Raw genomic sequence first — 14,847 nt, forward strand, 5'->3', positions numbered from 1 at the left:
TGGCGGCGCCCAGTCCTCTCAGCTCCGCCAGAGTCCCCCAGTCACGGGGGGCGGCCGTTGAGAGTGGGCAGCATGAGCAGCCTGGTGGAATGCTTGCTTCGTCGCCGCAGTGATGAGGCAAGCATTCCACCCTGGCCTCGGAGGGCCTCTGGGCAGCGGGCACAGAGTGGCTAGGTGCGGGGGAACACTTGCATCATCGCCCCGGTGACGAGGCAAGCGTTCTGCGCCTGGTGGATGGGCCTCTGGGCCGCGGAGAGCCTCTGGGCAGCGGGTGCGGAGCGGCCAGGCCCCGCAGAGAGCTACTGGTGCACGGATTCTCCCTGGCAGCGTCCCCACAGCTCCTGCTCTGTATTCTGCCTTCACTGCTTTCCGTGTGCCAGCCCCGAGCCAGGCATGGGTGGGATGGAGATGAAGAAGGACCAGTCCTGACCTCAGAGGTTTGCATTATGATTTGAGGGAGCTCACAGGCCAGTAAATACAGTGTTTTGGGGATGGCATCGCTGCATATTAAGGTACCGGTTGTGCTTGTGGTCATCACTACCTAGTGCAGCAGAAGTGGGGGCTGAGGTGGGTGCAGCAGGTGAATCTCTGGAGCCTAAGGCACAGGGACGCCCCCGGGGCACTGCCCAGGGCAGGGGGTGAAGAGGCCATTTACTCTTAGAGAGTGTGCTTTGTTGAGTGTCACTCCTGGTCGTATTCCAGTCTGCAGCTGGTCCTGCCCACACTTATCTGGGGGTAAATCTCTTAACTGGTACCTGGGATGGTGACGGGTAAGGCTTTTTGCTGGGACATTTTCCTCTTCAGAGGAGACTCTTCACTCTAGGTCACCCATGGGGAACAGCTGGAAATGCAGGTGCTAGAGGCAGACCGGCTGGTTGAGGCCCCTGTTCCACCCCCTCACACGCTCTGTGCCCGTGGACTCGATACTTACCCTCTGTAAGCCTCGGGGTCCTCATCTGTAAGTTAGGATACTAATGGTGCCTGCCTTGTTGATGTTCTGAACCTTAACGGAAAGCCAGGTCGTATCTGACACACACATTGAAACAGAATGTGGATGAGAACACGAGGGAGAAGCCAGGATGTGTGGCTGCCACATTTCCAAGGTCGCTCCTGGTGGTGGGTGGGTGCCGGGCACAGGAAGGGGTCCCCTGGCCCCGTCTTCTCCTCTGGACTCTTGGCTTGGTGACAGATGGTCTCCCAGGCTGGCACACCCCTTCGGATAGAGTTCTCAGGTTTGTTGTGCCCAAGAATCACCTGAGCAATTATCAGTGCTGATGCCTGGGCCCCGACCTAGAGATTCTGACTCACTGGGTCTAGGGTGTGGCCTAGGACTCAGCATCCTATATAATAAAGAGGTAATATGCAAATTGATCCTCATGCCCTCACAAGATGGCTGTCTACGACCAGGCAGGCCGGGGGGTTTGTGAGGGGCAACCAAATGACTGAGCAGCAGGCTGCGTGGGTGACCAGGCTGGTGGGGGGGCCATGAGGGGCGACCAGGCCACGGGGGGGGGCAGTAGGGGGCAACCAGGTCAGCAGGGGGGAGTGGTTGGGGGCGACCAGGCCACCGGGGGGGGGCAGTTAGGGGTGACCAGGCCAGCAGAGGGGGGCAGTTGGGGGCAACCAGGCTGGCAGGGGGGCAGTAAGAGGCGACCAGGCTGGCAGGGGGTGCAGTTGGGGGCAACCAGGCTGGCGGGGGGCGGGGCAGTTGGGGGTGATTAGGCTGGCAGGGATGGCAGTGAGGGGCAACTAGGCCAGCGGGGGGGAGGGCACTTGGGAGCAACCAGGCCGGTGGAGGGGGCAGTTAGGGGCGACCAGGTTGGCAGAGGGGAGCAGTTGGGGGTGACCAGGCTGGCAGGGGGGGCAGTAAGGGGTGACCAGGCAGGCAGGCAGGTGAGCGATTAGGAGCCAGCGGTCCAGGATTGTGAGAGGGATGTCCGACTGCCGGTTTAGGCCCAATTCCTGGGATTGGGCCTAAACCGGCAGTCGGACATCCCCCAAGGGGTCCCAGATTGGAGAGGGTGCAGGCTGGGTTGAGGGAACCGCCGCCCCCTGTGCACGAATTTCGTGCACCGGGCCTCTAGTTTTAAATAAGCACCCCAGGCATTTCTGATGCCATCAAGGCCTTCAGGATCCCCATTTGGGCTCTTCTTTATGTGCCTCCGCTGGCCAGCCCTCCCAGCCCCCTCCAGCTCATGGGCAGGTATCTGCAACCTCTTCCTTTTCCGCCCTCCCACCCGCATGTGCGCATCAAAGGGAAGAAGCAAGGACCCTGATGGGGCATCTATGTGCCTGACACTATGCTGGGTACTAGGAATCCATAGAAGAGACCACGTGAGGCTGGGTAGCTCCGTGTGAGGCGCTGGTGGGAGGTACCAGGGGGCTCCTGGGAAGACCATTTAGACCATTGGAGGGGGCCCAACAAGGACAGGTTTTCAAAAATAGGAGACCTCAGAGCTGAGTCTTAAACCCAGGAGGCATCAAGAGGGGATGGTGTGTAGGGAACTACACACCTCTTGATATCACTGGGGTGTCGGGTAGAGGGCAGGGAGTAGTGGGCCAAAGAGTTCATTCCTCTAGGAATGTCAGTGACCTTTCTGTCAGCAACCCTTAGGATCGTGGCTTTTGAAGAAATTGCTCCGATGAAACAGCATCCTGAGGCTCGACAATACTGAGAATTTACAGCTGCCAAGTGCAGCTGTTGTGACGGATCAATGAAACTCACCAAAATATTCATTTATAGGAAAGTTTTGCTGCAAAGACAAGAAGGCTCAGGGCCATTTGTTGAGTCTCTCCACTCTCCCAGGCCAGAGAAGCCACCGAGGAGATGACTGGCCATGGAGGTCGGGAGGGATCAGATGGGAGCGATTGGAAAGGGTCTGATTGACAAATAGGTTTCATTCCCCAACCCTCCTCCAGGCACCAGGGAGTGGGGACTTGGGGTGCTGTGTTGAGGGGAGTCCTATGGCTGAACTTTGCTTTAGAGGCTGGGGGGTGGGGGCGTCTCACAGATCCTGAGGCTGGGGGCCACAAGCAAGGCTTGGGGTTTGCCATCCGGGTTTGAGATTTTATCACGCGACTGGCTGTCGATCCAGGTGTCTCCTTTCCTGTGGGTTATACAGTCGGGTTCTTGAGCCTGACATGCAGGACTTGACATTTATACCAATTAGTTTTCTTCTTGTTAGTTTTGACTTACTATTTTGGCCCTCAGAAATCCTTTCTGGTCCTGACTCTGTTATTCAGCTAATTTGAAATTTCTCCCAGCATCGTATGTATTAGTGTAGAGAGAACAAGTACCCCCCCACACCCGCCCCAAATTTGGACAAATGTCTGGAAAATGTTACTAAGCAGGGAATGATTTGCTAATGAATCCAAGCCATGTCTCAGATCCCATGAAGAAGTCCAGGGTGTCTCCCTAATACAATACAATGGCGTTTTCAGGGTCCCCAGTGGTTCTTTGGGAAGATGTGAGTAGAGCAGGACTGATTCAAAGAAAGCCATGCCTCATCAAGTGCTGGGACATGTCTGGCACGAGGTTATGCAGCTGCTGGTGGCTGACTAATGAAGAAACCGGAGAGGGAAACATTGGCTTGGTCTTTCTAGCCCTGGCCAAGGACCCTGGGCCCCAGTCAAGTGCCCTGAATACAGGGACTTGCAGGTTAAGTCACACTGGGGAAAGAAGCAAAAATAGTCCGAATTGCCTCTGAAATATCCTTGAAATCACCGGTAATCTCAAGAGCTAGTAGTCACCGTCTGGAGGCACGTGGGGACAGAACCACAGGAGGTGGCGCGGGGCCACATCCCAGGCACCTGTGGGCACGAGCTCACCCAGCACTAAGGCAGATGGGATTGCAGTGCTGTGCTACGTGATAGTCTTAGCTCTCTGTCTCTGTGTCTCTCTCTTTCTCTGACCAATTCACACAAACCAAATGCTCACGGGCTGCAATTTCCCTGAGCGATTATATATTCTTATAATAGTAGGTATGCACCACTGTTACAGTTTGAGGAGACTAATTCTTACGGTATGATCTTTCTCTTTCCTTTGCTCTGACCCCTGGCCCGCCTAACAGCCCTCTATCGTGAATGGGGCTTTATCTGGAAGTTTATGTGCACACTGTTGATGTGGCCAGTCTTGTCTGCCCGCCCTTCTTATTTCTCATTGAGAAATAATCCGTGTCTCATAAGTACAGTTTGACCCAGGAGCAACGCAGAGGTTAGAGGCGCCAACCCCCTGCAGTTGAAATCATGAATAGCTTTGGACTCCTCCAAAACTTAACTACTAACAGCCCAGTGTTGACCAGAAGAAGCCTTACCGATAACATAAACAGTCAATAAACATGTACTTTGTATGTTATGTGTATTTTATACTAGTACTGTATAAATACTGAGAATAAAGTAGGCTAGAGAAAAGAAAATGTTATGAAGAAAATCATAAAGAAGAGAAAATACGTTTACTGTATTTATTGAAGAAAATTCGCGTGTAAGTGGAGCTGTGCAGTTCAAACCTGTGTTTTTAAGGGCCGAATGGATAATGAGCTAATTTACCTCTTTTGGTTTCTCAGAAGTAGATAAAATTGAGTACTTACCTCAGTCTTTGTTGTCGAGCACCAGACACTAGAACCAGGTTGGTAAAATGATTCTATTTCATGTGCCAACTCCAATAGATTGTAGGATCCTGAGGCCGAGTGCAGGCCGAGCGGGAGAGTGATGTCTGACAGAGAAAAGAAGCGAAAAGGGCATTGCTAAGCCTGCCCTCGGCCAGGCAGTCACGCAGAGAGGAAGTCAGCATCCTCCCACCCGCTCTCTAGCACTCGGTCTTTGTTGTCTACCTGTTTCCCTGTATCCTGCTATTATTTGTCTGTATGCCTGCCTTCCACAATTGGGAGTCTTTTCTTCATTGTATTCCCAGAGCCTGACACATAATAGTACTCACTAAATATTTGTTGAATTTCTGGCTTTTGGTGAATGTGGAATCTTCATTTCTTCCCCTAGAATCAAGCATTTGCATTGTTGATATCCAAATATAGAATTCCTGACTCACCTGATCCATCCATCTAGGAATGAAAACATAAATTGTATATGTTTTCCCCCTTCTTACACTCATGCTGGCTCATAATAATAATGATCTCTCTCCCGCTTTCGTTCCTTTAAAAAAATATTTTTATTGACTTTAGAGAGGAAAGGAGAGGGAGAGAAACATGAACGATGAGAGAGAATCATTGATCGGCTGCCTCCTGCATGCCACCCTCTGGGGATCGAGCCCACAACCTAGGCATGTGCCCTGACTGGGAATCGAACTGTGACCTCCTGGTTCATAGATCCATACTCAACCACTGAACCATTCCGGCCAGGCTCTCTCTCCCTCTCTCCCTCTCTCCCTCTCCCTCCCTCTTATTATAAAGCAGCCTTAATTTTTCTCCCCAGTGTCCCTTTGAAACTTTCGATGATCTAGTTTTTTCTCCATCCCTTTATGACATTTTCATCTGCTTCTTAGTGTTTCTGTTTCTTCTTCGGGAATGTAAAAAAACAACAACCCGTGATTATTCCTAGAACAGTTTTAGCTCCTGGCTCACTGCCACTTTCTCCAACGTTACTCTTGCCATAATTCTTGGTGATTTCAATATCCATACGAAGGACCCCTCAATAGCTTTGACGTTCTTTCCTCCAATATCCTTATCCTCCACCATCTCTCAGCTCTTGCCCCTCTTATCATACTCTTGACCCTGTGATTATAATGATTGCAGTCCCGTCATAGTCTCAGTTCAAACCTCCTATCTTCCCAGCTCACCCCTTCTCATACCTCCTAGTATTCCACCGTCAATAACTCTGTGACCTTACCTGGACTTTCAGTCCATTGATCCTGCTGCTGCTTCTCTGTCCTTCACTCCCTCATTTCCTCTACTCCCTGCTCCCCAGTTTAACTCCACAGGAAATCCTTGTAGTCTTCCTGTCGATCGCCTTGGCCGCTCTCCTGACTCATCACTCTCGCTTGGCTAAGTGACAGCCCTGGTTAAATCAACGTTTGCCGGTTATCCTCCTACACCTGCAGCTGTACCAGAACACACACCATGTTATTGATCTCATTTCAATTCCATGATCACCACCCTCAAGTCATCCTTCAGTGCTGCCCAGAAATCATACTCTCGTTCCCTAGTCCATATAATATACCCTTACACTGTTCTAGAAATGGTTACATTTTTTTTCACTTGTATCATTCAATTTTCTACAGTTGTTTTTCTTTTTTGTAAGCGCCCACAAACCATCTGCTCGTGGGAACTTTGCTGGGAATGAATATGAAATACCACATTTTCTGAAATCCGTCTCCCTTCCCCACTCCACCCTGGGCAGTAGCCTATTGTCTGGGCCACATCCCTCCTGTTCCCCACAGTCCCTCAAAGATCCACGGACTCGGCTCCGTCTCTCCTGTCCCAGCCCTCAGTCTCCGATGGCCTTGCTCCTCTGATCTCTCAATAAGCACTTGCCAAGGGGATGAGAATGGGAACAGCGTACAGCCCGATCTTGGGAGGCAAGCATCTGTTTTCATCCTTTTATTAAATAAAAAAATACAAGTAGACATTTAGCAGAGGAGAAGCACTTGGCAGGAGGCACACAAGTTTGGGCCACAGCTTTCAGTCCCTGTGAATCCAGGGAAGGAAAGAACTGGCCCCAGAGAGCCAGTACAGTCTCAGTCCGCCTCGAGCACGCTGAGTGAGGGCCGTGCGGTCCCAGTGCTCCTGCAGCACGCTGAGTGAGGGCCGTGCGGCCCAGTGCACATGGAGCACGCTGAGTGAGGGCCGTGAAATCCCAGTGCACCTGCAGCACGCTGAGGGCCTAGTGCTCCTGCAGCACGCTGAGTGAGGGCCGTGCGGTCCCAGTGCACATGGAGCACGCTGAGTGAGGGCCGTGCGGTCCCAGTGCACCTGCAGCACGCTGAGTGAGGGCCGTGCGGTCCCAGTGCACATGGAGCACGCTGAGTGAGGGCCGTGCGGTCCCAGTGCTCCTGCAGCACGCTGAGTGAGGGCCGTGCGGTCCCAGTGCACATGGAGCACGCTGAGTGAGGGCCGTGCGGTCCCAGTGCACATGGAGCACGCTGAGTGAGGGCCGTGCGGTCCCAGTGCACCTGCAGCACGCTGAGTGAGGGCCGTGCGGTCCCAGTGCACATGGAGCACGCTGAGTGAGGGCCGTGCGGTCCCAGTGCTCCTGCAGCACGCTGAGTGAGGGCCGTGCGGTCCCAGTGCACATGGAGCACGCTGAGTGAGGGCCGTGCGGTCCCAGTGCACATGGAGCACGCTGAGTGAGGGCCGTGCGGTCCCAGTGCACCTGCAGCACGCTGAGTGAGGGCCGTGCGGTCCCAGTGCACATGGAGCACGCTGAGTGAGGGCCGTGCGGCCCCAGTGCACATGGAGCACGCTGAGTGAGGGCCGTGCGGCCCCAGTGCACATGCAGCACGCTGAGTGAGGGCCGTATGGCCCCAGTGCACCTGCAGCACGCTGAGTGAGGGCCGTGCGGTCCCAGTGCTCCTGCAGCACGATGAGTGAGGGCCGTGCGGTCCCAGTGCACATGGAGCACGCTGAGTGAGGGCCGTGCGGTCCCAGTGCACATGGAGCACGCTGAGTGAGGGCCGTGCGGTCCCAGTGCACATGGAGCACGCTGAGTGGGGGCCGTGCGGTCCCAGTGCACCTGCAGCACGCTGAGTGAGGGCCGTGCGGTCCCAGTGCACATGCAGCACGCTGAGTGAGGGCCGTATGGCCCCAGTGCACCTGCAGCACGCTGAGTGAGGGCCGTGCGGTCCCAGTGCTCCTGCAGCACGATGAGTGAGGGCCGTGCGGTCCCAGTGCACATGGAGCACGCTGAGTGAGGGCCGTGCGGTCCCAGTGCACATGGAGCACGCTGAGTGAGGGCCGTGCGGTCCCAGTGCACATGGAGCACGCTGAGTGGGGGCCGTGCGGTCCCAGTGCACCTGCAGCACGCTGAGTGAGGGCCGTGCGGTCCCAGTGCACATGGAGCACGCTGAGTGAGGGCCGTGCGGTCCCAGTGCACCTGCAGCACGCTGAGTAAGGGCCGTGCGGTCCCAGTGCTCCTGCAGCACGCTGAGTGAGGGCCGTGCGGTCCCAGTGCACCTGGAGCATGCTGGGAGTGGCAGGTCTAAATGACACAATCATTTCTGAGCATTGCTTGGTGGTTAAACCATGGGCTACAGAGCCAGGCTAGATAGATGGGATTCAGATCCCGGCTCCTCTACTCGCTAAGTATGAGACCCAGAGCTAGTTATTTAACCTTTCTAGACTCACTGTCCTCATCTGCAAAACGGGAGTAGTAACAGTACCTACACCCTAAGGTGAGTTTGAAAAATAAATAAGCCAACATAAGGAAAGTAGTCAGAACAAGGCCTAGTACTTACTAAGTGCTCAATAAACAGTAGGTATATATTATGACTATATTCTCTTTTGAGTCTCACAACAGCCCGGTGAGGTGTTATTATCCCCATTTCACAGAAGAGGAGACTGTGGGTTAAAGAGATTAAGGAGAGGCTCAAGACCCCATGGACAGAAAGTGGTGGAGGCTAGACTTGCACTAAGATCATAGGACTCAGCACGGCTGGCCTGGCTCAGTGGTTGAGCGTTAGCCTATGAACCAGGAGGCCGTAGTTCAATTCCAGGTCAGGGCATATGCCCAGGTTGTGGGCTTAATCCCCACTGGGGCGGGGGCTGGGGGGAGGGAGGGCAGGCACGCAGGAGGCAGCCGATCAATGATTCTCTCTCATCATTGATGTTTCTATCTCTCTTCCTCTCCCTTACAAAATAAAAAATTAAAAAAAAATCATAGGACTCCCCTGCTGAGCATTTCAGAGCTCCGTCTCAGCCTCTGGATGACATTATTTTACCCTGATCATAGAGGTTCACATCACTCCCTTCTCCAAACAAGCCCGGATCTTCCCAGGCAAATGGCACCAAGTATTTACTGTACAATTACACGGTCATGATTGAGTTTAGCCAGAGCGAGGAAGGCTGATTGATGACAAGTCAGCAACCCTGAGAGGGGGAAATCGTTCCAAGGGTGCACACAGCCATTGACAAGGACTTACTGTCTATCCGACTGCGTGGTTACACGGATGGATGGATGGATGAGGTGCGTTTCCCGCTTTGGGGAATTCGCAGTGAGATGGTGCGGTACTGTCTCGCCAGTACTTCTTTTCTGGTGGTTCTCAGAGTGTGGTCCCTGGAGCAGCGGTATCACCTGGGAACTTGCAAGAAATGCAAATTTTCAGGTACCACCCTAAACCTATAGAATCAGAAGCTCTGAGAGTGTGGCCACTGGTCTTCGTTATCAGCAAGTTCTCCAGGGAATTGGGAGGCGCCCCAAGTTTGAGAACCACTGACGGGGCCCTTTCAGGGACACGCCATGAGACTGTGGTGAGCCCTCCAGGGACCCGAGGCCACGTCTTGAAGGAACCTGGGTCACTTTGGCTGCCAGGACTCATTGTCAACTCACAGCCGCAGCTCCCTTGTAACCTCCAGCAACATTTGAACCTTTGTGGTATCTTTGCAAATGGCCAGGCGTTGTGAAAACTACCCGTTTGTTTTGACAGGAACGCATCCATTGAGCACACCATTCCCTGCAGGGTTTCCAGGCTTCCCTGTAAACTGATGGTGATGCTTGGTGGTTGTGGACAACCGTGACTAAGACCCACGATAGGAATCCCAGTCCCAGGAGGACTCATTCCCTGTTTCCAAAGAGGAAGCGAGTTCTCAGGGGAGCAGTCGCTGTCTGCCTCCCTCCCTTCCCAGGGGCCTTCGTGGGTGTCCTCCTCCGTGGCAGGGTCTGGGCCTGGTCCCAGTTCTCAGCAGGTGGAGAGCATTGGGCCACAGTCTCCCTGAAGTAAGTTCACACATCAAAGGTGGGAGATATAGGGGGGGTGGTAGGGCGAGGGGAGGGGGACAGGTAAGGCTCCTAGAAAGGGCTCATCAGCCTTGCTCCCGGACCTTGTCTTCTTTCTTGGGACCCGTGGGTCTGCATCCACGGCTCCAACCCAGGGCCATGCCCTAGCCCAGTGGTCGGCAAACTCATTAGTCAGCAGAGCCAAATATCAACAGTACAACGATTGAAATGTCTTTGGAGAGCCAAATTCTTTAAACTTAAACTTCTTCTAACGCCACTTCTCCCAAATAGACTCGCCCAGAGCCACACTCAAGGGGCCAAAGAGCCACATGTGGCTCGCGAGCCGCAGTTTGCCGACCACGGGGCTGGGCTGTTTTCTTAAATTCTCACAACCACCCATTAAGGTGGGTATCCATGCTGACTCCATGTAGCTTTTCTTTTTCTTAATTATAAGAGGTTTTCAAACTCTCAGCACCTCCATTTTCTCATCTGCCCAATGGATGTGATACTCCTGGCTCTTTGCTCAAGAGCTTGCTCGGCACATCAAATGAGATCATAATGATAAAAGCCCTCTGGAAAAAGGATTTTTAAACATCCCACACATGCCAGGTTTTACATGGATCTTCTCCCAGAGTCCTCAAAGACAGTTTCTGGGGGCCCTGTGGGGCCTTAAATTCTCACAGCCCCCAATCCTACACGTGGGTGTGGCAGAAAGTGGGTTTCCTGCCGGGATACCGGCGTTTGGGAGTGTTTCCGCCCCTAACATTGTTAGACTTGTGAGGCTGCAGTGGATGAGGTGAGGTGTGGGTGCAGGCGCTCAGGCGAGTCACGGCCTGGCAAGCCGGCCTGGACGGGATGACCTCATGGGCCTTTCTTAGTTCTCATTTTAATGACTGGGTTCACTGTTTCATTTTTGGCTTTCTCTCTACTTCTTGCAGCTGTGGGAAGTAGGGCAAGCATTTGGGATTCCTTTTCTAATCCCTATCAAATGTGGCTTTAGCGGCAGAGACTGGGGAAGGGAGGAGGGACTCCCGCTGGCTGGAGGCCGTAGCTCAGCACATCTGAGAAATCCCAGCAGGAATGCCCACTTCCGCCCTCTGGGGCAGGAGGTCTCTCATCTCACCCAATAGCATCCTTTCCCCAGAGTGCAGTGCGTTCCACCTACGGACGTAAGCCTCATAGAGCCTTCTTCTTGGGTGCTTAAGGAGTAAGTCTGGTGGTGGTGGTGATAAGGAAGAGACGTAACATTTGCCTTTTCCCAGTTTAACTGTGTCCTTTGTTGAAATGCTTCTTGGTGGATCCCTTAGCCATTCCCACCACTGCCCTGACTGAGATTGAGTCCCTCTCTCAGCCACGTTAGTGCAGCAGTGATCTGATCAGCCACCTTGCAAACCACTACCACACTCACTTGACTTTTTATGACATGACTTACCTGCAGAAGACGGAAGTTACATCGTATGATGCTAATCATATGATGTCCACCCCTTGTAGCATCACGTACAGATTTCTCAGTCTGAATTTAAAGGCCTTCTATCACTGGCTTCGGGCAACCCCTCCAACTTAATTCCTACCTGTGACTCCTAGCAGTCCCTCCATCACTTACTCTATCATCCACCCTCTCCATCGGTGCCTTCTCTCGATTCAAACTGTGCGTCCACAGGGCCAGCTCGTATCAGGACCTTGACCCCAGCCCACTAATGTCCCTGTTCTCCGCACAGCTGGCGTCACCACCACCCAGTTTCATACCAGCTTAGTTAAGTCTCCCCAGGTAGACTGTGGCCCCTATCATTGCCCTTGGTCTCTATCCTAGCTTCTTCCACATTTCCTGCAGTTTCTGGGCAAGCTTCTGTGGCGTATAGTAAATAATGAAATCATTTTGACCCCAATCACGTGTTTGGCCACCTGAAAGTTGTATTGATGACTTTCTAGAAACAAAAGTGTTCATTTATCTTGTGAAAAGAAATAGTATTTGTTTGTAGCCAATACTCATGATCACCCAGCCATGCACATGCACCTACAACTTTCACATACACCCTTACAGCTTTTCCAGGTGTGAAGAGAAACCGATGGAGATTGGAGACTTGAAAGGGGGTCCCTAGCCCCATGATTTCCAACAATAGTCAACTTGTACTGCCTTCCTCACACTCTTCTAATGCGTGTGACCCCCCTCTTTCCCCCAGAGAGCTCCTGTGAAAATAAGCGGGCAGACCTGGTCTTCATCATTGACAGCTCCCGCAGCGTCAACACCCACGACTATGCCAAGGTCAAGGAGTTCATCATGGACATCTTGCAGTTTTTGGACATTGGCCCTGACATCACCAGAGTGGGCCTGCTCCAATATGGCAGCACCGTTAAGAATGAGTTCTCCCTCAAGACCTTCAAGAGGAAGTCCGAGGTGGAGCGCGCCGTCAAGAGGATGAGGCACCTGTCCACGGGCACCATGACGGGGCTGGCCATCCAGTACGCCCTGAACATCGCTTTCTCGGAAGCAGAGGGGGCCCGGCCCCTGAGGGAGAACGTGCCACGGGTCATAATGATCGTGACGGATGGGAGGCCACAGGACTCCGTGGCCGAGGTGGCTGCAAAGGCACGGGACACGGGCATCCTGATCTTCGCCATCGGCGTGGGCCAGGTGGACCTCAACACGCTGAAGGCCATCGGGAGCGAGCCTCACGAGGACCACGTCTTCCTGGTGGCCAACTTCAGCCAGATGGAGTCGCTGACCTCCGTGTTCCAGAACAAGCTGTGCAGTAAGTCCTGCCCCTGGGGCTCTCCCTGGGGCATCATTAGGATCTCTTTATCCATCTTCCAGGTTCAGTCTGTGCTGCCTCATCCCAGGGACTGTGCCTGCAAGGGGTTCAGCAAAGGCCAAGGTTGACATGGCGATTTTTTGGCACTGAAGGGTCTTGGGTTCGATTTCTGGTCAAGGGCATGTACCTGGGTTGCCGGTTTGCTCCCAGCCCTCAGTCATGTGGGAGGCAGCCAATTGATATGTCTCTCTCACATTGATGTTTATCTCTCTCTCTCTCTGAAAAGCAATGGAAAATATTCTCAGGTGAGGATTAACAAACAAACAAAAAAGCCTGGGTCCACCTAGGGCAGTGTTGGGCAAACTGTGGCTCGCGAGCCACATGTGGCTCTTTGGCCCCTTGAATGTGGCTCTTCCACAAAATACCACATGCGGGCGCGCACGTACAGTGCGATTGAAACTTCGTGGCCCATGCGCAGAAGTCGGTTTTTGGCTCTCAAAAGAAATTTCAATCGTTGTGCTGTTGATATTTGGCTCTGTTGACTAATGAGTTTGCCAACCACTGACCTAGGGGCTCCAGGAGAGCTTTAAGCAGGAGATCATAATCATAATCACTAACATTTATTGATTTTCATATGTGCTGTTTTGAGCGATTAGCATATGTTAACTCATTTTATTCACACAACAAACCTGTGAAGTAGGTGCTAGTTATAATTCCCATTTGATAGAAAAGGAAACTGAGACCCAGAGAGATTTAATGACTTGTCCAAGGTCACACAGCACTAGGTGGTAGAGTTGAGATGTGAACCCAGGCATTCTGGCTCTGAACCTACGTTGTAACCACTATGTGCTACACAGACTTGAAAGATGAGTAGGAGTTTACCGCTATGTAGTGGGGACGACTGCATTAAGCCAGGAAAGGAATGATAATTTCTATTGTTTCTTTCTATTTCATTTAAAAACAACAACAACAACAAAAAAAAACAAGTCTAGATTTCCTGTTAATTTTGTGACCTGCTAAGGAGACATGACCCACAGTTTGAAAAGTGCTGATGAGGGTCAGGCAGGGAGGTGGAGGCCATGGCACCCAGGGACAGGGTTTCAGAGCGGGGAATGGCTGCCGTGCAGGTGCTCAGCCGGAGCTTCGGGGTGCTGCTCGGTCTTGGTCTCCCAGCGGGGGGAGGATGGGGGGGCGAGGCGGGAACCTTGGTGGAGCAGCCAGGAAGAGATGAGCTCTGGAGCCAGGCTGCCCCTGAGTGCGAGTCCTGGCTCTGGCTCTCACTGGCTGTGTGGACATGAACTTGGACACAGTGGTGGCTTTATACCCATGGGTAGTGAATTCCCTCACCAGCCACAGCAGGGGTGGGGTAGGACTCCTCAGGCGGCAGTCCCAGGCCACCCCTGAGACCACCAGAGAAACCCGGAGGCCAGCTGTCCTGTGATTGAAGCCCTGTCTACAAGATGACCAAAACCTACACATCTTGGGGTCCACCATTTTTGCCACCTCGTGAGAGAGGACACAGAAGTTAGGAGCTGAAAAATGCATGTCTATCCTCAGCCTTTGAAAACTCATTATAACCGGGGCAGGGCTGCTTTTAATTAACCTTCTGGGACCTGCTTTATCAAACTAGCCTGGTATTTAGAGCCCAGAGGCTGGCCGTGCCTACCCTAATAGCCCCACCCACCCCACCCCACCCAGGCCAGTCTCAATGTCAGGTCCTAAAAGTGTTCCTCAGATAACACCTTTCATCAAACAACCTGGGCAAAGTCTACACTTACTGCACCCTGTGAGGCCCTGTTGTGTTCATTGGGAGGGCAGGTTGGCTTCAACAGATGTTGACTTTACATGGCCGGTAATCGTTCCTTTCAAGAGCCCCAGTCAGCCCCACCACTCCTTTGATTATTCCTTTAATCATTCATGCATTCATTAATAAACATTTGTGAACGTTCATATTTCCTGGTTAAAAAAAAAAATCCAGTCCTGCCAATGGCAGTCTGCTGAGGAATGATTCCTTCCGCTGAACACAAAGCCTTGACCCAGTTTCAACCCCTGAGCAATGAGACCACTTGCAGGCCAGGGGAGGAGGCAGGGCTGGCACGTCCCGCCAGTCACGTCGCAAAGGCCCCGCCCACGGCAGAGCCAGGCATCAGGGCCGGATGCTCACGGACACACTGCACACTCTCCCGGAGAGTTTTACCGATGGAAACTTCCTAGCCTA

The 14,847-nt window shown here is 52.9% G+C and overlaps 1 protein-coding gene across 3 annotated transcripts in view; it reads left to right on the forward strand.

The window, feature by feature from the left end:
• MATN2 (matrilin 2) overlaps window positions 1-14,847 on the forward strand; it is a 116,090-nt gene that overhangs the window by 37,765 nt on the left and 63,478 nt on the right. For all 3 annotated transcript variants that reach the window (XM_079796709.1, XM_079796710.1, XM_079796708.1), the window contains exon 3: window positions 12,060-12,629. In XM_079796709.1, coding sequence (XP_079652835.1) covers window positions 12,060-12,629 — 570 coding nt within the window. The remainder of the gene's footprint in view (window positions 1-12,059; window positions 12,630-14,847) is intronic.

Source organism: Cnephaeus nilssonii, assembly GCF_951640355.1.
Source record: "Cnephaeus nilssonii genome assembly, chromosome: 18".
Classification (NCBI taxonomy): Eukaryota; Metazoa; Chordata; class Mammalia; order Chiroptera; family Vespertilionidae; genus Cnephaeus; species Cnephaeus nilssonii.